We start from the raw sequence: 23,747 nt of genomic DNA on the forward strand, positions 1-23,747 counted from the left end.
ACAGGTTATGACCCATTTCCCATATTAAGCCTTTTCTCATAATGCCAGGTCATGGTGGTATGTCTCATTCATTTGGTATTTGTGATATAAATTGTATTTTGTTATACCACTTCATTCCAGTGAATCTATGATTTCAATGATGTGGGTATTTCTTTTCAAGGTTTTATAAATTGTACCCCTGCCAATCTTATGATACCCTTATGCATGACCTTCCATAAATCTGTCATAAGTAATATATGTGATGAGTTGAGATTCTTAGTAGAGTTCTCTTGATGTTGGTTGGATATCAATGGAAATTTTGGGCAGTTTATCATTTATCTTTTACTCTTATTATGCAGCAGACACAGGACCATTTTTTCCTGGTCATCAAGAATATTCTTTTTACATATATATATATATATATATATATGTATATATATACATACATATATATGTGTATGCATATACACACATGCACATATATATCTATATTTAGTGTTTGTGGTAATTCTACTTTTCATTACTGGTTATTTCATGCATGTGCATCTACTTGCTCTGACTAGATTGTCAATTATGGGCAAGAACCATGACTTATACATCTCTCTTATGTCATTAGGCACAGTGCTCAATATATTATTGATTGCTTGATCATCATCTGACCTGATGCTGTCTAGCAATTATATTATTTATAATCTAATAAATGTTAAATGTCAAGTCTTGTCATATATATTTTTATAACATCTCTCAGATAATCTAATCCAATAAACATTTATTGAGCACCTTCTATATGTTAAGCACTGGGGATACAATTAATAAAAAGAAAGACAGTGACTGCCCTGAAGGAGTTTACTATATAATGAGAAGAGACAACACACAAAGAAACAAGATGAGAAACAAACAGCAGTGCATACTGAGCATAGAGGCATCTTGTTTTTCATAGTGGAAAAACCCGAGAAGGGCAGCAGATGCAAAGTGGAATCTATGTGATAAATTGAGGTCCTTAGTAGAGTTCTCTTTTTTGTTTTTTAATTTTATTAATATGTCATTTGTTTTCCAATTATATATAAAAGTAGTTTCTACCTATCATTTTTGTAAGATTTTGAATTTTACACTTTTTCCCCCAACCTCCCTTCCTTCTGCCATCCCCCCCCAGAAGGCAGTTTGATAATCTTTACATTGCTTCCATGCTATACATTGATCAAAATTGAATGTGTTGAGAGAGAATTCTTATCCTTGAGGAGAAAATAAAATATTACAGGTAGCAAAATTATGTAGTACATAAGATACTTTTTTAAAAAAAAAATTGAAGGTAATAGACTTTGGCCTTTGTTTAAACTCCACAATTCATTCTCTAGGTACAGATGATATTCCCCATCTCAGGTGCTCTAAAATTGTCCCTGGTTATTGCATTGATGGAATGAGTAAGTCCATTAAGGTTGATCATCACCCCCATGTTGCTGTTAGGGTGTATAATGTTCTTCTGGTTCTTCTCATCTTGCTCAACAACAGTTCATGCAAGTCTTTCCAGGCTTCTCTGAAATCCCATCCCTCTTGGTTTCTAAAAGAACAATAGTGTTCCATAACATACATATACCATAATTTGTTCAGCCACTCCCCAGTTGATAGACATTCACTCAATTTCCAGTTCTTTGCTACCACAAACAGGGCTGCAATGAATATTTTTGCACAAGTAATGTTTTCATTCTTTTTCATGATCTCTTCAGGGTATAGACCAAGTAGTGGTATTGCTGGATCAAAGGGTATGCACATTTTTATTGCCCTTTGGGCATAATTCCAGATTGCTCTCCAGAAATATTGGATGAATTTACAGCTCCACCAATAATGCTTTAGTGTCCCAGGTTTCCCACATCCCTTCCAACATTGAACATTGTCCTTTCTGGTCATAATAGCCAATCTGATAGTTGTGAGATGGTACCTCAGAGATGCTTTGATTTGCATTTCTCTATCAGTAATGATTTAGAGCAATTTTTCATATGACTATGGATAGCTTTGATTTCCTCATCTGTAAATTGCCTTTACATATCCTTTGATCATTTCTCAAATGGGGAATGGATTTTGTTTCTATAAATTTGACTCAATTCTCTGTATATTTTAAAAATAAATCCTTTGTCAGAGATACTAGTTGTAAAAATTGTTTTCCAATTTACTACATTTCTTTTAATCTTGGTTACAGTTGTTTTGTCTGTGCAAAAGCTTTTTAAAGTAATCAAAATCATCTAGTTTGGTTTTAATGAGTTCTCCATCTCTTCCTCGGTCTTAAACTGCTTCCTTTTGCATAGATCTGACAGGTAAACTACTACTTGATCTCCTAGTTTGCTTATAATATTGTCTTTTATGACTAAATCCTGTACCCAATTTGATCTTATCTTGGTATAGGGTATGAGATGTTGGTCTAATCCAAGTTTCTTCCATACTAACTTCCAATTTTCCCCACAGTTTTTTTTTTTTATCAAAGAGAGATTTCTTACCCCAGAAGCTGGGCTCTTTGGTTTTATAAAACAGCAGATTACTATAATCATTTCCTTGTGTCTCTTTTGCATGTAATCTATTCCACTGATCCACCACTCTATTTCTTATCCAATACTAGACAGTTTTGATGACTATTGTTTTATAAGATAATTTTAGATCTGGTAAGGCTAAGCTACCTTCTTTTGCACTTTTTTAAATTAAATCCCTGGATATTATTGACTTTTTGTTTCGCATATGATTTTAGTTACAATTTTTTCTAGCTCATTTTCTATCTAATTTTTTGGAAGTTATATTGGCAAGGCACTAAATAAGTAGTTTAATTTAGGTAGAATTGTCATATATATTATATTAGCTTGGCCTATTCATGAGCAGTTGATATTTGCCCAGTTATTTAAATTTATTTGTGTAAAAAGTGTTTTGTAGTTGTTTTCATGCATTTTCTGACTCTTCCTTGGCAGGTAGACTCCCAAGTATTATATATTGTCTGAAGTTACTTTAAATGGACTTTCTCTTTGTAGTTCCTGCTGCTATATCTTGCTAGTAATATATAGAAATGCTGAGGATCCTGCAACCTTGCTAAGTTGCTAATTGTTTCTAGTAGTTTTTTAGGCTTCTCTAGATATACCATCATATCATCTGCAAAAAGTGAGAGTTTTGTTTCTTCCTTCCCAATTCTAATTGCTTCAATTTCTTTTTCTTCTCTTATTGCTGAAGCTTACATTTCTAATACAGTATTGATTAGTAGTGGTGATAATGGCATCCTTGTTTCACCCCAATCTTATTGGGAATGCTTCTAACTTATCCCCATTGCACATAATGCTTGTTTATGATTTCAGATAGATACTGTTTATCATTCTAAGGAGCAAACTATTCCTATGCTCTCTAGTGTTTTTAGTAAGAGTGGGTGCTGTATTTTGTCAAAGGCTTTTTCAGTCTACTGAGATAGTTTTGTTATTGATATAGTCAATTATGGTAACAGTTTTCCTAATATTGAAGTAACCCTGCATTCCTGTGATAAATCCTGCCTGGTCATAGTGTATTATCCTAGTGATAACTTGCTATAATTGCTTTGCTAAGATTTTATGTAAGATTTTTGCATCCATATTCATTAAGAAAATTGGTCTATAATTTTCTTTCCCTGTTTTGACTCTTCCTGTCACCATAATGATGTCATAGAAGGAGTTAAGCAGAGTTCCATCTTCACCTATTTTTCTAAAGTGTTTATATAGAATTGGAACCAATTGTTCCTTAAATGCTTGATAAAATTCACTTGTGAATCCATCTGGCCCTGGACACTTTTTCTTAGGGAGTTCAATGATGGCTTGTTGAATTTCTTTTTCTGAGGTAGGTTTATTTAGGTATTTAATTTCCTCTTCATTTAACCTGGACAACTTATATTTTTGTAAATTTTCATTCATTTCACTTAGATTATTAAATTTATTGGCATGGAGTTGGGCAATATAATTCTGAATTATATCTTTAATTTCCTCCTCATTGGTGGTGAGTTCACCTTTTTCATTTATGATACTAGTAATTTGTTTTTTTCTTTTTTTTTAATCAAATTAACCAAAGGTTTATCAATTTTATTTTTTCCATAAAACCAACTCTTGGTTTTATTTATTAGTTCAATAGTTTTCTTATTTTCAATTTTCTTAATTTCTCCTTTAATTTTTAGAATTTTCAATTTAATATGTAATTGGGGGTTTGATTTATTTTCTCTAATTTTTTTAGTTGCATGCATGCTTAGTTTCTCTATTTTATTCATATAAGCAGTTAAAGATATAATATATCCCCTAATAACTGCCTTGGCTGTATCCCAAAAGTTTTGATATGTTGTCTCATTATTGTCATTATCTAGGATGAAATCATTAATTCTATAATTTATTGTTTGATCCGTTCATTCTTTAAAATGAGGTTATTTAGTTTCCAATTAGCTTTAGGTCTGTCTCTCCATGGCCCATTATTGCCCATGATTTTTGTTGCATTATGATCCAAGAAGGAAGTATTCACTATTTTTGCCTTTCTGCATTTGATAATAAGGTTTTTATGCCCTAGTACATGGATAATTTTGTGTAAATGCCATGTGCTGCAGAAAAAAAAGTATATTCCTTTCTGTTCCCTTTCAATTTTCTCCAAAGGTCTATCATGACTAGGTTCTAACATTCTATTTACCTCCTTAACTTCCTTCTTGTTTATTTTATGGTTAGATTTATCTAAACCTGAGAGAGGGAGGTTGAGATCTCCTACCAGTAGAGTTTTGATGTTTATATCTTCCTGTAACTCATTCAGCTTCTACTCTAAGAATTTGAAGCTATACCACTTGGTGCATACATATTTAATATTGAAATTGATTCATTGTCTATGGTACCTTTTAAGAGGATATAGTTTCCTTCCTTATCTCTTTTAATGAGATCTATTTTAGCAGCTGCTTTGTCTGAGATAAGGATTGCTACCCCTGCCTTTTTAACTTCATCTGAAGCAAAATATATTCTGCTCCAAATATTCCAAATATTCTGCTTTTACCTTTACTGTACATGTATCTCTCTACTTCAAATGAGTTTCACAAGCAGCATATTGTGGGATTCTGGTTTTTAATCCACTCTGCTATTTGTTTACATTTTATGGGAGAGTTCATCCCATTCACATTCAAAGTTATAACTACTAACTCTTTATTGCCCTCCATGCTTTCTTCCCTCTGTTTGTATTTTCCCCCTTTTTTTCACTTTATCCATATTCCCCAGTATTTTATTTCTGAATACCACCTCCTTCAGCATGTTTGCCTCCTTATATCCATTCCCCCTTCCCTATCTTTCCCCTGTCCCTTTGCCCCTTCTTCCTTCCCTTCCTTCTGTTAGTTCCTCTTTTTCTCTGCCTCCTCTTTCCTCTTTTAATGTTTGAAAGGTAAGATAAGTTTCTTAACTTAATTGAGTTTGTGTATGTTGATCTTTCTTTGAACCAAATCTGAAGAGAATAAGATTCAGGTGGTTCTCACCTCCTTCCTTCTTTCCCTCTATTGCAATAGGTCCTTTGTAACTCTTCATGTAATGTGATTTACCCTATTCAATCTTCCATTGTCCCTTTTCTTTACTGTCTCCCCTTTTTAAGGAGATTTAAAAAAATCATTCTATCAGAGTCACAGACAAGTCATGAGTGTTCATTACTTCTGGCTAGTATATTCTTTCTAATAAAGTAACAATTCTCAAGAGTTATGAGAATCTTTCTCCCAGGTGGGAATATAACCAGTTTCATCTTATTGGATAGCAATTTTTTTTTCTTTTCCCTTTTTTCCCTTTTTATGTGTCTCTTAAGTCTTGTGTTTGAAGTTCAGATTTTCCATTTAGCTCTGGTCTTTTCATCAGGAAAAGTTTTAAGTCTCCTATATCCTTAAATGTCCAGGTTTTCCCCTAGAAGAGAAGACTCAGTTTTGCAGGATAGCAAATTCTTGGCTGCATTCCAAGCTCCCTTGCTCTTCAGAATATTGTATTCCAGGCCCTTTGATCCCATTATGTTGATGCAGCCAGGTCTGGTGTAATCCTTACTCTGGCTCCTTCATATCTAAATTATTTCTTTCTGGCTGCTTGCAGGATTTCCTTTTTTATCTGATAGTTCTAGAATCTGGCTACAATATTCCTAGGTGTTTTCATTTTGGGATCCCTTTCAGGAGGGGATTGATGTATTCTTAATAACTATTTTGCCTTCTGATTCTATGATAGAAGGGCAATTTTCTTCAAAAGATCCTGAAATATTGAGCCCAGGTTTTTTTTATCCTCAGTGTGTCCAGGGAGCCCAAAGATTCTTAAGTTGTTTCTCCTGGATCTTTTCTCTAGGTCAGTAGTTTTGCCATTGAGGTATTTTATGTTTTCTTATATTTTTTCAGTTTTTTGGTTTTGTTTAACAGATTCTTCTTGTCTCATGAAGTCATTAGTTTCCATGGATTATATTCTTTTTTTTTTTAAGAGAAGAATATTCTTCATTTACCTTTTGCAACTCCTTTTCCAATTGGTCCTTTCTATTTTTGAAGGAGTTTTCCATTTGTCCAATTGTGGTTCTGAGAGAATTATTTTCTTTTTTGCACTTGTCCAATTGTATTTTTCAAGGATTTTTTTTTCTTGTTGCAAGGTGTTAATTTTCTTCTTGCAAGGTATTAATTTACTCTTGGGTTTCTAAATCTATATCAGGTGTCTACCCCAAAACATATTAAGACTTTCTCCAGCAGAATGGGAGGAAGACAATAATTTGTTCCAATAGCCATGAAGGCCATAGCAGGCACTATGGAGAGCTTAGAGCTTGGTTAGACTTTGAAGACGTCAAGTTTATCCACTGCATTCCAGGACACTACCAGTCATCTTGACTTTTGTCTTACCCTGGACTTTGATGATTCTGAACAAGACAGTGAGGCTGACAACTTTGCTTCCTAAATTAAATCCAATTCATGGACAAGTCAGGACAACCTCTTGTGAACAAAAATTTAAAGCAACTTATATATATCTTTTTATGTTGCCTCCTGCATTTGAATGGAAGCTTCCTGAGACCAGGGACTATTTTTATCTGTCTTTGTACCCCAGGATTTAATATGGCAGCTAGGTGGTGCAGTGACTAGAATTCTGGGCCTGGAGACAGGAAGACTCATCTTCTTGATTTTTAATTTGGCCTTAGATACTTACTGACTGTGTGACCCTGGACAAATGACTTTCCCTGTTTGTCCATTTCTGCATCTGCAAAATGGACTGCAGAAGGAAATGGAAAACCACTTCAGTAGCTTTTCTAAGAAGACCCCAAATGGTATCAGGAAGAGTCAGACATTACTGAAACAACTGAACAGCAGCAACAACAAAACATTTAACACAGTGCCTGACTCATAGTAAGTACTAAATAAAAGTTTTTTTGGTTGATTGATTGGCTGGTAGGTGACAGTCATCTGTCTAGAAAACTGAGCTTGTCGTCTTGCATATTTAATATCCAGTCAAGGGCAAGAGAATAATACTCTTATTTCAGTCTTATAAAATTAGTTTCATTGTACAATTTTTGAATTTTTTCCCTAAAAAAATGGATATCAGTGCACCTTTGGGAAAACATCCAGGATATTCAGTTTCAATGGGATGTTTTTTAGCACTTGTTGGCATGCTGGGCTTTCAAAAAAGATCATGCTTTTTTTGCCAACTTTTAATAATTCCCAATGGGGTTTGAATCTCCTACTCCCTTAAGTTATTTCTAAAACATTGAATTTTTGGTTATTTTTTTGTTTGTTTTAGTTTTTGTAAGGCAAATGGGGTTAAGTGGCTTGCGCAAGGCCACACAGCTAGGTTAATAATCAAGTGTCTGAAGCTGGATTTGAACTCAGGTACTCCTGACTCCAGGGCTGGTGCTCTATCCACTGCGCTACCTAGCTGCCCCAACATTGAACTTTTTGAATTTTATATGTATTTCCTTAAAAAAATCACCCCTTTGAGAATATCTCCTGTTTCAAATTGAGGGAACCATGCAGAAACCACAAGCATCCTTATCTTCCCCCTAGCCACAAGTTCTCCAAAGAAGAGTCTGTTTTAGTGTATTTTATGACATGTTGGACTTGGGAAGGTGACTTTTAAAGCCTTTCTAGACTTGCCCCAACCTATTTTTCCAGCCTAACTGTACATTGTTTTCCTTTCTTGAGGCAGTTGGTGGCTGGGTGGAAAGAACACTTGGCCTGAAATCAATAAGACCTGAGTTCAAATGTGGGCTCATATGCTTACTAGTTATATGACTCTGAGCAACTCATTTAAGTTTGTTTATCCCCAATTTCCTTAAATGTAAAATGAGGATAATAATAGTACTTGTCTTACAGAATTGTGGTATCAAATGATATTTATAAAAAAGCACATTTCTTGTCAAGTATTAGGGGATATATATGTATATATGCATATAGATGCTTATTATATGTGCTTTATACATATATGTGTATATGCATATTCCTTTCTGCTCTCTGTTATTCAGTTAATTTGACTTTTTCTCTATTACTCCCTAATGATCCTCCAACAGACTTTGTTGTGCCTTTCCACTGACTTGTCTCCAATGCATCCATCCTCTTCACTTCTACCTAAGAGAATTCCTGTCTTAATTTAATATGCAGTTTAAAGACTCTTCTAAGTGAAACCTTTCCTCATCAACTTTTTGAGTTTCCTTTCTCCAATTATGTTGGATAAAGCACATATACTCTAGGCTTATTCTCCCCACTGCCACTCAAACTAGCAGTTTGGGTCCCTAGATCAAGACTCCTCTTAAGGTTCTAGAGGTCAACCTGAATTTCGGGGGGGGGGTATTTCTCTAATATTTTTACTCATGGACCACCATTCATTGTGTTCTCCCAAATGCATTTTTTTCAATATTATCTATCTCATGGTTGCTGCTCTAATATAATTTTTAGCAATTTATCTCTATTATCAATTATTCAATCAATATTAACTTTTACAGTGTCATTTACTAGACAACTAAGTGCTGGACCTGGAGTTTAGAGCGCTCTTCTTCTTGAAATTAAGTCTGACCCCAGACATTTATTAGCTATATGTCTCTGGACAAGTCACTTAACCCTGTTTGCCTCCATTTCCTCACCTATGAAATGAGTTGGAAAAGGAAATGGAAAAGCACTCCAGTATCTCTGCCAAGAAAATCCTAAAGAGGGTCATGAAGAGTTGGACATGACTGAACAACAACAAAACTGAAAAGATAGCAAGAATATAAATTTAAGCAAACAATTCAACTCTCCAAAATTGTGAATCCACTTGCTTCTTCTACTTCATTGATCTCTGGGGAGTGTGGATTCAAACATAAAATGATAAACACTAGTATTCCTTTCCCTTGGCACCCCATTTCTGGTTTGGACAAGGCTGATAAATTGCTTTCTTGTAGAGTTCTTGAAGAACTCTTAGCTGCTGGCTTCTCACTGGGCTCAGATGCTGTAGCAGATTCTGCTACAGACTTCAGTTCTTTTTTGACCTTTCTAAGTTTATAAGGCCATAACCCAGTTTATTCTATCTTTGCTGCTTATTAACCTAAAATAAATAAAAAAAAATTCACACAATTTAAGCAGAAAAACAGCAACATGATAATTTTACAACCACAATGAGAGTGAAAAAGAATGCAAGGAGAGGACTTGAGGCCTCTGGTCTATGGGGAAGCCCATAGTGGCTGTTCTTTGCTCAAAAAAAAAAAACTAGAGAAGAAAGAATTCTTCAGTTCTTTTCAGGGTTCTAAAGCAATTATATTTGGTTCTGGATCAGCAGCCAGATTCAACAAGCTGAAAGGAAATGGTCAGGATGCTTTGCCATGCTCTGAATCACAGAGAGGAAGGGCTCTTTCACCATGCCATTTTATCATGCCTCAATTCAATTCAATAATTTACTTCAATAGTCATTTATTAAGTGACTACTACTATGTGTTGAGTACTATGCTAAGTGTGAGGGATAAGAAAAAACATAAGATTCCTGGTCTATTTTCATCTGGTTTAGTACTAACAGACCATGCAATGCATGTTCCAAAAACCTGAATCCTCATTGATCTGTACCTCATTACATGTATTTAACTACTTTGCATTTATTTATATTTATTCACTTTATATTTATCAGATAAATTTGTTTATGTGATATAATTATATTTATCACATATGTATGTATATGTATATACATATATATACATATGCAATTCCTTGTCCTTCCAAGAATTTTTTTTGGCAAGGCAGATGGGGTTAATTGGTTTCCCCAAGGTCAAATGTCTGAGGTTGAACTTGAACTTAGGTCCTCCTGACTCCAGGGTGGGTACTTTGTAAACTTCTAGAAAGGGAAGGATTGCTTCATCTATTGCATTTATGTCTCCAGTGTCTATAATAGGCATATTGTAGCTCTTTAATAAATATAAATGTCATTACTATGATTGTTAAATGTGATAATAATTGCTTAATAGAGACTAAACCAAAGGTTGATTGGTCTAGGGAACTTCTAGGTGAAGAAACTCCTTCCACTATGCAGATTGCTACCTTCTTTGCAATTAATATACTTAGAGAGATACCTAGAACACTGAGAAGTTAAATGACTTGCCCAGGATGACATCTTTGTGCTGCTAATCCCTTATTTTGAAGAGGACCAATAGCATCACAGAGTGATATTTTGACTTGTCCATGAATTGGATTTAAGTGAGTCAAAGGAGCACAAAATCATTAGTCTCACTTTTTCTTCCAGAGTCATCAAAGTCCAGTGATAGGATAAAAGTTAAGTCTTCTAGTGATGCCCAGGATGCAGTAGATGATATTGGTGTTTTCAATGCTGACTAAACTCTAAGCCCTCCACAGTACCTGCTTCTATCGTCATGGCAATTGGAACAAATTGCTCATATTCTCCCATTTTTCCTGGAGAAGTCTTTATATACTTAATATAGAACCCTGTCCCCCAACTCACTAATAAGTTTGTGGCTTGTTGGTGACTCTCAACCTGGTTAACCTATCTGCTGAGATAGTTATCCTGGGGTATGGTTGCTGTGCTTGATCACCTTCTTGGAGCCACTAGTGAGAATTGAGTGCCAGATGGACACCAAAGATAAATGAGCAGCCCCAAAAAAGGTACAGCAATTCCTTACACTAGGGGTGCTAGTCCTCCCTGAACCCCATATAACCTCTCAGCATGTGTAATGGTAGGAACTGAACTCAGTTCTTTCTAGTTTAAAAGGTAGATGCTCGATAAACTGTGCTATGATTCCCAACATCTTAAATGATACTACTTATCTCTGTCACCCCTACTCTCTCAACCCTGCCATACCCCATGGAGGTATAATTGAGAATCTGAGGTCTGTCTTGACATTCCAGCTAGGAAGCCCAAGGATAGGAAGGGTGATGAATTTTGGATTGACTCTAGGGTTGTTAGCAGTCTGACAGCTTCCCTCTTCTTGTTTCAGATGTCTTAGGCTATCTGTGAGTTGTTAATTTTCTTCTGTGCTTTGAGAAATCCCAAATCAATGATACTAAAAATAATGCTCATTTCTTCTATAGAATTCGAACATAGTTTTTGGCATAGAAACATTGTGACCACTTAGAGGGCTCCTTGATCTTCATTGGACGCCAATACCTGAACATCATGATCTCACATTTCATCATTTTTCTGAGGTGAGTCATCAGTTTTTTAAAAAAAAAATTTATTTTTCATGTGTTGGTTTTATTGACTCCCCCCCCTTTTGCTATAAGAGATAATTCTCTGAGATAAGCATAGATACAGTGGGGAATATGGATAATATTAAAACAGAAGAATCAATAAAATTTATTTTAAAATAAAATAAGTAAGAAAGAATATATTCACTTGTAAATTAAATTTCAACATGATAACTCATAGGTCTTTAATCTCTCAGGGCATATGCTACTTAGCAATCTTTTAGGGGAGATATTATTGTACATATTATTATCCACGTTTTACAAATGGAGAAATTGTGTTTTAGTAGGTTAAATGCTTTACCCAAGATCACATAAATAATTTTAGAGTTGGAGTTCCAGCTGAGGTATCATGACTCTAAGCTGTAATATATTGTCTCTGTTTCATAACAGCTGGCCTTAGTGGGCTGTAACTAATTCCTTTTTAAATACAATATCAATGTTATAAATAAAAGTATTACAACTTTAGCTTTTGTCTAGCATTTTATCATTTATAGAGTACTTTTATCTATAGTGATCCATCCTTTTAATAGCTCTGAGAGAAGGCAAGTCAGATATTAATTTTGAGGGATTACAGTTAATTATACAGATGGGGGAAGCTAGGTAGCACTGTGGATAACATATAGGACCAGGAGTTGGGAAGACTCATGTTCAAATCTGACCTCAGATAATTATTAGCTGTGTGATCCTAGAGAAATCATTTAGTTCTGTTTACCTCAGTTTCCTCATATATAAGATGATTTGGAAAAAGAAATGACAAATCACTCCAGTATCTTTTCCAAGAAAACTCCAAATGAGGTCATGAAGAATCTGACACAACTGAGAAAATAAAACATCAACATAAAAAAGATTAAACAATGGCAAAAATTTTATATACAGAGGAAAAACTGAGGTTCAGAGGATTATATAACTTGTCCCAAGTTACACAGCTAAAAAATGGTCAAATATTACCTTAAGTTTAGTCCTTTTCTAGTATACAAATGCATTTTGCAAACTGAATATGTATAATCTATATCAGATTGTTTAACTTCTCAAGGAAGGAAGGTGGGAAAGAACTTGGAACTCAAAATTTTGAAAAACAAATATTAAAAATTGTTTTTACATGTAATTGGAAAAAATTAAAAATGTTCCAAAATTTTTAAAAAGGATTCTATGGATAACTTTGCTGGGGGAAAACATTACATTTAGGCCTTTTGACTTGTGGTCCAATACTTTTTTATACTGTAAATGTATAATAGACCTCTTAACTGATTGGATAAAAGTAGAAATTCAAGTAATATCACATTTGTCTCATCAAGCTCAAATACCAGTAGACTGTTGTACTTATAAGCTACCATAAAGGCTGCTCCTTTGGGGAGCTTACAATTACCTCAAGAGTGGGGGTCTAGAGTCTTCTGTACAAAGTTTTACAGGGATCCAACAACTTAAATTTATGCCACTGGGATTTATTAATCTCCTGTAATAATTCACATGCCCAATATTTTTTTTAGGTTTTTTTTTTTTCAAGGCAATGGGGTTAAGTGGCTTGTCCAAGGCCACACAGCTAGGTAATTATTAAGTGTCTGAGGTCGGATTTGAACTCAGGTCCTCCTGACTCCAGGGCCAATGCTTTATCCACTGAGCCACCTAGCTTCCCCCACATGCCCAGTATTTGAAAGGAGACCAACCCCTTGTACAATGCTATTCCAGAGATATATCTTGTTGATCAGAGGTTAGTTACTGGTTTATGGTGAGTAGGGAATATGAGTGGGAAGCAGGCAATGGAGAGCAAAATGTGGATTCACCAGCATGTGGAACAAGACAGAGAGGTCCTGATTGTTCCTGGTTTTGTAATCCTGTAAGAACAATAATTTGCCAGGTGGTATAGTAGATAGAGTATTGCACGTATAGTCTGGAAGACCCAATTTGAATCCTGGATTCAAATAGTTGCTAGCTGCATAACTTAGTCACTTAACCAGTTTCAACTATTTCAACTAAAATAATATTTGAGGGCTTAAATGAGATAATATATATATATATATATATATATATATATATATATGTAAAGAGCTCTGTAAACTTTCAAATTAGACACATACACACATATATTAGCTATTGTTGTATTTATATAAGTTGGGATACTTAGTAGGGAATTGATGTCAATGAAGAATCCTACAAAATCTTAAGAAAGCTAGACTTATTACAAAGAAATGGATTAATTTCTAAGATTTCAGGTAAAGATCTCTGAATAGTTAAAATAATTGTTGTTCCTCTTTCCTTCTTGAAGAAGACCAATGACACTAGAAAAGTGAAGTCTTGATTTGTAAGTGGATTGAATTTAAGTGAGGCAGAACTGGGCAAAGTCATTTTCACTCTCCAGAGTGATCAGAGTCTAATGGCAAGATGTAGATCAAAGTGCCTGGCAATAGCCCCGGATTGAGTGGGAAACCTTGGCCTTTAGTAAAAATAATAACAGCAAAAACAGTTAGCATTTATATGGCACTAGTTATGTGCCAGACATTGTGCTAAGTGTTACACAATCCTATTATGAATAATCACTTTCCCTGTTTGGATTCTTTTATAATTAAACTTTCATTGTGAGCATGGGCAAATTATTTAACTTCTCAGGACACCTTCCCTACCCCACAATTCTATAAACCATCACTTTCAGAGCAGATATGAACCTACATTTTGGGTGGAGTTTGTTTACCTTGAGTTCCCCATACAAACAAAATTGAAAGACAGACAGAGAGACAGATTGAGAGAGATGCAGACAGAGACACAGGAGAGAGGAGAGAGAGTGATATGTACATCAAATCTGTACACCTTCCACCTCTAGAAGTGGCAATGTAGCTGTTCAAGAATTGTCTGAGGCTCCCAAGGGTTAATGGACAGTAACAACAATCACATGGATACAGCTCTTTTGCAAGGACTTCTTTGCACCAGTCTTGTGATTTGAGTAGTGCAAATATTATTCCCATAAATAGAAAAGGGTGGGGAAAGGAGAAAACTCTTCAACTGTATCTGCTAAAGCAGATACCATAGAGAATAGGAGGAGGAGCATATTAAGAATGTTCACAGGGAAGCCCAGGAATTTACTAGAGACAGTGGCCAAGAGGATCAACAATCAGACTCACAGATGTCTAAACAGACAGGCTATAGGTAAGGAACTGAACTAGAAATCCTAACTCAAGATAAATCTGAATGGATTGAAAACACTGAAACATGCCTAGGGTTTGGGAATGGAAAGGCAAATGCTATTATAAAAGGAATGAGTTAGATGAAAGATTAGCATTATATATCAATAAGAGATACTCATGTACATCCATGAGAGTCCTAAGGAGCAGAGAAGTCAAGTCAACAAGCACTTGGTATGTACCAGGCACAATTCCAAGTGCTAGGGATAATAGAGGCAAACAACACAGTCCCTGTACTGAAGGAACTCTCAGTCTATTGGAGGAGACAAATTTTTAAATAACTTTAAATAATATACATGCAACGTATGTATAAACTAAATTATGGGTTATTTCTGAGAGGAAACATTTACATTGAGGAGGAATAAGAAAGGCCTTTTGAAGAAGGTAGAATCTGAACTGAGAATTGAAGGAATTCAGGAAATTTAGGAGATAGAGATTAGGAGGGGGAGAATTCTAGGTATCAGTAATAGCCAATGAGATGGAACAAACTCTGCATAGGAATGGAGTATCTTGTGAGTAGCAATGAGGTCAACATCACTGTATGTAGAATGTGTGGAAGGGCAGGAAATGAAGTGAAAGAAAACTAGAAAGATAGGAAGGGGCCAGGTTATAAAGGGCTTCAAAAGCCAAACATGATTTTCTGTCTTAATCTTGGAAGTAAAAGGGAGCCACTGGAATTCATTGTTTAAGGATTGTTTATGTGGTCAAGACCTCCACTTTATGATCACATTGGAAGTTTAGTCAAGGATGGTTCAAAGTCAGACTGTAGTGATTTGATTTTGAGATATTCATAATAAGAAAACATTAATAAAATAATAATTAAAACAACACAAATAGCAAGTTTAAGTTTGCAAAATCACTTTACCAAATTCCACAACAATCCTGTGAACCAGGTATAAAAGGTTCTATTAAAACTTATTTTATAAATGATGAACTGAAGTCTTAAGAAATCAAGTGATTTGCCCATAATTGAAAAACTAGCAATTGTCAAAAGTAGTATTTGAGTCTAGGCCTTCCAGATTCCCAATCTAATTTCTTCTCAAAAAATTAAAAAAAACCCAAAACTAAATTTAAAAATCAAATAATTTTGCTGCATTAAAATACATTATAATCTGAAGAGACGTATACTTAGTTTTATTTTGTTTAAATATAGTTTTGAAATATTCTGGTTCTTTTAAGAGTTAGTGGGATCTGGCAGAGAAAAATAACTTAAGGGAACCCACAGCAGTTACTAAGGAAATGAATTGTATGGAAATTCAACATTGATCAGAAAGGAATTGGGAGGATCAGTGCCAGTAGAGCTGAGAGACTCCTACTCAAATAGAAAAGGCAGGTTAAGGCTTTCAAGTGCTGGCTGCCAGGGAAACCCCTGGCAGGAAAAGAAAAAAACAACAATAATAACAAAAAGCATTTATTAGGGATTCACATTCCTGATGGGAAGACACATGGTGTGACCCTGATCTCTTTGTAGCTTCTGCCAAACCAAGTGGAAAAGAAGCCAGTTTTTTCTTCTGCATATAGACAGAGAGGAATTGAATAGTTAGCCAAATTGTGCTCTGCTAGCAGTCTATGACAACTTAAATGCTCTGTTATACCTTATAGTGGAAGAACTGTAACAAATACCATTGAGGTTGAACTTAAGATGGAGATTCAGGTATTTGGATCCGAAGGAAGGTTAAGGTGAAATTAAATAGGGATAGCTAATAGTTAAAGGATGAGTAGAAATGTGTCTAATGGTAGGTTTCAAGAGAGAAAGGCAGATGAACGACCCACAAGTAGATAGAAAGTAGTGGATGAGGGAGAAGAAAAAGTAGTTTTACTAGGGAGGCCTGGGTAATATGGGGTTAGGGATTCTTACTGGTAATTAGTTTTTTCTATAGCTTTCAGCTTTGAGAAGTTTTATTTTTCTAAAAAAAGAACAATTGAGTGAATTTGAGTGCTGTTTATAGCACTCTGAATTATATAACATATTTTGGATAATAGTGGCAACCACTGGAATTCTAGGACTAGAGCATAGGATCATTGATTTAGAACTGGACAAGACCTTAAAGGATCAAGTTCAACTGCCTCAGTTTACAAATGAGGAAACTGAAGCTAAGAGACATGAAGGGCCTTGCTCAGGACCACATGACTAGTAAGTGGCAGAGGCAGTATTTAAATTCCTCCTTATTCCAAATCCAGTTGTTTTTTGACTGCGAAGCTTACTCTTCCTGGAAACCAATATTTTTGGAAGTACTAGTCTTACAAACCCAAACCTACAAGGTAATGGCTATGTCACACTATACAAACACATAAAGAGTTGAGGGAACTCCAGGTATGAAATTTCCCTCCACTAACAGTAAGTATTTTCCCTGTCACTTAGCTGGTAAATTCTAGGGAGTTATCTAAAGCAAATAGAAGTTAAGTAGCTTGGGATCATAATGCTTCCTCCAAGGCAAGATTTGAACCCTATTTCCTGACTCCAAGCCTAGATAGAACTCCATCCATTACTTGCATATACTACTTGGTTACTTTTTTTTAGTTTTAATTTTTTTTAAGTTTTTACTGATCTACCATGATACCTTCTCTTTCATTTTTAACCATGGGAAGAGACTGAGGACAGGGGTTCAAAACCTTCCTTTGATGCTTACAGTTATCCTTCTATATCTTGATTCTCCCCATAGCAGTTTTCATATTTTGCACATAGGGCAAAAGAAATTAAATGAGAATTTGGAGGAGAGTTTTGCAGAAGCTGCAAATGACTTGTGAAGGTCAACAGATAACACAGAAAAAGTTTAGAAATTCAGAAATGCATAAAATATATGTATAGTATTGTAGAATATCAATCCAAATTTTACAATAAGGTACTGCAAACATTCTATAAGTAAAAAAGAAAAAAAATTCAGTCTTCTTTAGTATGAAGAAAAATCCAAAAAATTTTATGTGAATTTTCCAGATTGAAGGGGTGCTGGGATATTAGCCCCTAAATGTAGAAGGGCTAACTGTACTACATCTGTGTCCTGGAGCAAATTTTAACCTAGGGGACCTTTGTTTCTTCATCATGTGAAAGGAATTGATTCAGATGAAATGTGAATCTTTCAACTTCAGACTTATGATCCTATTATTCTGTGACCATGCTGAATACAACTTGCTTTCAGATATGGCTCTTGGGTTGCCAATGCCCTTTATCTTTTACACTAAAGTGGAACTTCCACGAATAGTTTACACTAAATTCTCTTCTCCCATGATGGAGAGAATCTCCCATTTTTATATTCTATTTCTCTCCATTCAACTCCAATTTTTTCTTTACTTTTGATAGTCACCAAAAAGATGCTTTATGGGACAGAATTAATATTACAACAGCATGTATTCTTGTGGGCAATGTAATAGTATTTAAAAAAATACTTTGCAAGAGGAACACTGCTTCAGTTATCTAGAGGTCACTCATTCATGAACCTCCACTGTCTAAAATACAGCTAAGATTGAGAAAACAATGTTTTTCTTTTTTTTTATAATTTCTAAGCAGCCAAAATAGATAAAGTAATTATAATGTATATTTTTATAGTACTATAGAGTTTTTCCAATGTGCTATCATATTCCTTATATCCTCTGATTCTTACAACAACTCTGTTTGACAGGCAGGATATTTTATGAATGAGGACACTGAGTAAGAAGAAACTTGGGCTTGCCTTAGGCCACATAATTTGTCATGAGGAGAGCCAAAACTAGGATTCATTTCTTCTTCTTCTTTGTTACATTCAATTAAGCTGCTTTTCAAATAAAACATTAAAGCTTATGTATTTTACTCATAGACAATCTCCCTATCTCAGAGTCCTATCTCAGAGCATTTACTTTCAGTTTAGATAATGTGCAAATAACATTGGTTATCTGGTTTTTCAACTCAGTATGGATTAGAAGAGGAGGAGGGGTGTGTTTGTGTGTGTGTGTGTGTGTGTGTGTGTGTGTGTGTGAGAGAGAGAGAAATTCTAGAGTCAATTATCCTAATATGAGCCAAATTGATTATAGATGGTTTAACATTGAAGGAGGAGTCAGATTATCAAAATGGGACAGAATTCATAACATTTGGCAGCCTAGGATCATTTAATTTAGGAAAATATAAGTAAAAATTCCAGGGAGTCATTTTATTATAGCAGGATATAGTAATTGATGGTTATAATAATATTCCTGAATTGTCAAGGAAAAATTAAAATGGTGGTAAATATTTGTATTTAATAGAGAAGGGATGTGCATAATACATTTTGGAACTAATTCCATCAAGATATATTTTAAAAGTTAAAGAGATGAGCTTTGGTCATCCAGTAAATTAATTTCTGTAAGGCTGTCAAAGAGCATGTATTAAGTGGGCCAGGTACTGTGCTAAATGCTGGGGATATAAAGATAGGAAAAAGACCATTGATGCTTATAAAGTACTCACAGTGAAATAGAGGAATCAAAATGAAAACATGTTTTTACAATTATCCCTTCCTCATCATGACTTTCCCCACAGTAGTTTTGATATAATGCAGGCAGGGCATAAGAAATTATGTATAAATAAGATTTATACTGGATAAATTAGAAATAATCAATAGAAGAAAGGCACTAATATTTAGGGGGATCAGGATAGGTTTCTGACACAGAGAATTTTAAGTATCAAGGACTACCAGTGAAAATTCCCAGAGATAGAGTGGTAGACTTCACCTCAAGAAATTTTGAGATTTAAGTTATACATCTGACATTTACTAGCCATGTGATCATGGACACATCCTGCAGCCTCCTATCCATATGATGTACTTCTGAGGTAACCCTGAGACTTATCTAACTAAATATGATGAATTGCTATCTGTTTGGTTGAAAAGTACCCATACTGAAGAAATTACAGATTTTCACACATCCTTGACATATGTAGAACACTGTAGTAGGCAGAGAGGGAGGTTACATGAGACACAGTAGGAAGTAGAACTATTCTACATAATAGAAATATTTTATATATTTCAAATATTTATATATATGTATACATACATACATATATGGACACACATCCATACACACACATATTTATGTATAGTAGATATAGAAGTAGAATTTGAATCAGTTTTGAATCAGTCCTATTGTAATTTATGGGACAGCTTATGGTGCAGAGGATAGAGCACCAATTCTGGAGTCAGGAGGATCTGAGTTCAAATGTGACCTCAGACACTTAATAATTATCTAGCTATGTGACCTTGGGCAAGTCACTTAACACCATTGCCTTGCAAGACAAAACAATATTACTTAATGATACTAGATTTATCACACAATAATATTAAAACTAGCAAACATTTTTATAGTATTTGCATAATCATAGAATTTGAAATTTGGAAAGGATGTCAGTAGTTCAAGCCTAAAGGGTCCCTACCCTGCAAGTAGCTGTCCCATTTCTCTTTGAAGAACTCCAAGTAGAGGGAAGCCATCACCTCTGGAGGTAGACCATTTCACTTTGGGATAGCTATCATGGTTAGGAAAGTTTTCCTAATGGCAAGCCTAAATTGGCCTCTTTGCAGCTTTCAGTCACTGCTGCTTCTTTCCCCTCTGGGGCCAAGTAAAACATATCTGATCTGTCCTATGCATGACAGCTATTAAATATGTGGATGTGGTTGTCATCCACTTCTCCTTTCCCCGTCTTCTGAAAAATTCCCAATTCCTTCAGCAGATTCTCATATGACATAGTTTTAAGACTTCATTATTCTGATAAAGATTCACACAGTCCTTTGCATATTATCCTATCATTTGATCCTTATAGCAAGCCTTTGAGATAGATGCTATTATTCGTCTCATTTCAGAGAAGAAAACACTGAGACTTAGAAGGTAAGAGATGGGTCCCTCAGCTAGGAGATGTTAGATGCAGAGCTCCAACTCCAGTCTTCTTATTCTAAGTCCAGAGATCTTCCTAATGCATCAATGTTGCTTTCCAGTCATTCATTAGAATGTTAGCTTATTCTCTCAATAGTCTTAGAAATGGTTATATTTTCTTCTCATCTTACAGACAAAAGAATGTAATGTGTCTATCTATGTAAATATATGTATACAGTGAAAGAACCTTAAAGCAATATATAATAGCTTATAGAATGAAATTGTTATGATAGGACTATTGCAAATGGCTTATGTGCAGAAATACATTATGTTCTAGCCATGTATCTGATAACTAATCTCTTTTGTTTCATGTGGGTTTAACTGCTGTTAAGAGGAGGCCAGAGGGCTGAGTTTAATAACTGTACACATGCACATTGAGCAGAATTCTTTGATCCCCTTGAGAATAGTAGGTAGGGGTTTCCGCTCTGACATTAAGCTTTTTTTTATGAAGTTCAGTATAATTTTATTAGTGATCAAGTTCCTTCCAAAATCTTTCTCACATTGTGTTCACCATAAAGAAAAGGAAATATGCTTGTTTTGTTTGTGCGCATGTGCATACATGCTCATGTGTTTATGCTAAGGATTTTATTTTGGTATTTGATATCTTTAAACTGAATTTTTTAAAAGTAAACTGAGCATTAGATAGTAGTGTCTCTTACTATTTTCAGATTTCCAGACAAGGTAAGAATAGAAGTCTGAAGTCTCAGTCTTTGCTGTATTGTTAGCTTGAGACTACATCTTGTACAGAGTTTAAAGGTTGTTTTCTGCATTAAGAAATAAAAATGAGTATTTAAGGCCAGGGAAATGGTTGGGCAGATGGCATTCTGGTTGTGCCTCAGGGGAATCATCTGTTTCTTTATATGCATGAAAGATTTGTCTGTTTTGAATGTAAGGTGAATAGTAAAGCCTTGGTAGGAATGCTGCTTCCCCAACCACTTGGCCTTGGAGTGTGTGATTTGTTTGCCAAAGACCTGGTAGCAGTTTAGCCTGTCAAAACGTTGCAAATTCACTGCAGTTTGCCAAAGCAAACTATCAAAGTGAAATAACACACGCTAGCCGCATACACATACATTCTCATTCCTCAAACATTGATTCAGAAATGGATAAGGATGATCAAGGATTATGGCCAAATTTCCTGTGTTTTGGACATGTTCAAGTGTAGACACAAGACACCATTTTGATGGCTTTAGGCACAGGGGAGGAGGCATTCTTACCAGAGTGACTGAATGATGGAAGTTGGGCAACCTCCAATGTGAGGGGTAGCCTATTATCATGGAAAGAAAACTGGACTTGGAATTAGGAGATGTGAGTTCAAATTCTAACCCATTATCCAAGTGCTGCATAACCATAGGCCAATCATTCAGTAGCTTTGTGCCCATTTTCTTATCTGTAAAATGGGGATTATAATAAATGCATGACAAACTCCATAGGAGTGTGATGAGGAAGGCACTTTGAAATACTGTACAAATGTGAATTACTCTCTTATTGCTTTTATTTTTTCTAGCCCATAGGATGATATTGCTTAGCTTGCCAAACCTGAAGCCTAGAAAATAATTTCTCCTTGACAGATTGTTGTGATGATTCCATTTAAAAGGAACCCCCATTTCCTACAGTATGATTATAAGAAAGCTGAATTTAGAAGTCCTGAATTCAAATCCTCATTTGACCACATAATAGCTTAGAAAAATCACCTAATCCCTTTAGGCCTCAGTCTCCTACTTTCCAAAATGAGAGGGTGGGAGAAAGTGAGACCTTTGTTTACTTCTGAATTCAAACCCATCATCTAAAAGTTTTATTCTTCAATGTATTTTCTTTTCTAACTTTATATATTTTTAACCTTACTAGGATCTAGTCACAGATGTTCTGTGGTAGAAAGGGTGTTTTTACATTTGTAGGCAAATGTAATGGAAAACTTCTTTGGTTAAATCACAATGAAACAGGAAAGTTTGAAGGCTATGCATTTTTTCTCCATTCAAAAGGGAATGAAGAATTTTTTTGTGTGAATTTCTTGTGGGCAGTTAGGTGGTGCAGTGGATAGAGCACTGAGCTTAGAATCAGGAAGACTAATCTTCATGAGTTTGAATGCAGTCTTCAGCACTTAGAGTGTGAACCTTTTTGCCTCAGTTCCTCATTGTAACATGAACTGGAGGAGAAAAATGCCAAGAAAACCCTAAATGGGATCATGAAGAGAAGAACACTACTGAAAAATGACTGGATAAGCAAAGTGTTAGAGATATATTGATTTGTAGGTACTCATACCTAATAGTGTATATATATTTTTTAGAGTTTTAAGGTAAAGTAGCATTCTTGATTTTAATTTCTCCAAATGTAACCCCCAATTTGCTTTAAGTCAGGGACTCTTAACTTGTACTCCATGGATAGATTTCAGGGTGTCCTTCAATATACATAGACAAAAATTATACTTTTATTTTCACTGACTTCTAACTGAAAATTAACATTTCCTTCAATTATTAACATATAAGGTGTTCATAGACTTTACTTGACTGCCAAAAGAGTCCATGACATTCAAAAAAGGTTAAACTTAAAGTCAAAGCAAGTATTCCCCCCAATAACTTTAAAAATACAGACTCCTCCTCCCCCAATTTCCTGCCATATCATTTTTCAACCTTTAGTCAAAGTTTGCACACACAACTACTTTGGTTGTAAAAAGTGGCCTTGATATTTTCTATGTGACTGAGAGAGAAAGTCTAATTACTGTATTAATATATTCATACCAAACATTGTGACTATCTATTTTTAAAGGGTAGCCAGATGGGTATAATATGCATTTTTAATTCATGACTAAAGTTCACAAGCACTACTATTTTGAAATCTTCCCTTTTCCTCCTTGCACCAAAGGAAATACTTAATGTCTCCCAACTTGTAGACTTTTAGGATGTTGTGGCTAGACTATTAGGGATAGGCTTCATTTTTGAAATTCCCCTTTCCCTTTGGTTTTTGGGATGGTGAACTTTCCCACTTTTACAACAACTCTTCTTCTGTTTCTTTTTTTCTTTCCTTTTCTTCCTAACCTCTATCCTGAGTGGCCCCACAGTCTACCTCCTTTT

The 23,747-nt window shown here is 35.0% G+C and overlaps 1 protein-coding gene across 4 annotated transcripts in view; it reads left to right on the top strand.

The window, feature by feature from the left end:
* The window catches only part of LOC141521709 (thrombospondin type-1 domain-containing protein 4-like), a 481,139-nt gene that overhangs the window by 73,286 nt on the left and 384,106 nt on the right, over window positions 1-23,747 (top strand). For 2 of the 4 annotated variants that reach the window (XM_074234538.1, XM_074234540.1), the window contains exon 2: window positions 11,483-11,596. In XM_074234538.1, coding sequence (XP_074090639.1) covers window positions 11,568-11,596 — 29 coding nt within the window. In that variant the 5' untranslated portion in view covers window positions 11,483-11,567. Of the gene's footprint in view, window positions 1-3,023; window positions 3,814-6,503; window positions 7,331-11,482; window positions 11,597-23,747 lie in introns of those variants that run through there. The other 2 variants (XM_074234539.1, XM_074234541.1) reach the window with 2 other exon arrangements.

Source organism: Macrotis lagotis, chromosome 4, assembly GCF_037893015.1.
Source record: "Macrotis lagotis isolate mMagLag1 chromosome 4, bilby.v1.9.chrom.fasta, whole genome shotgun sequence".
NCBI classification, from domain to species: domain Eukaryota; kingdom Metazoa; phylum Chordata; class Mammalia; order Peramelemorphia; family Peramelidae; genus Macrotis; species Macrotis lagotis.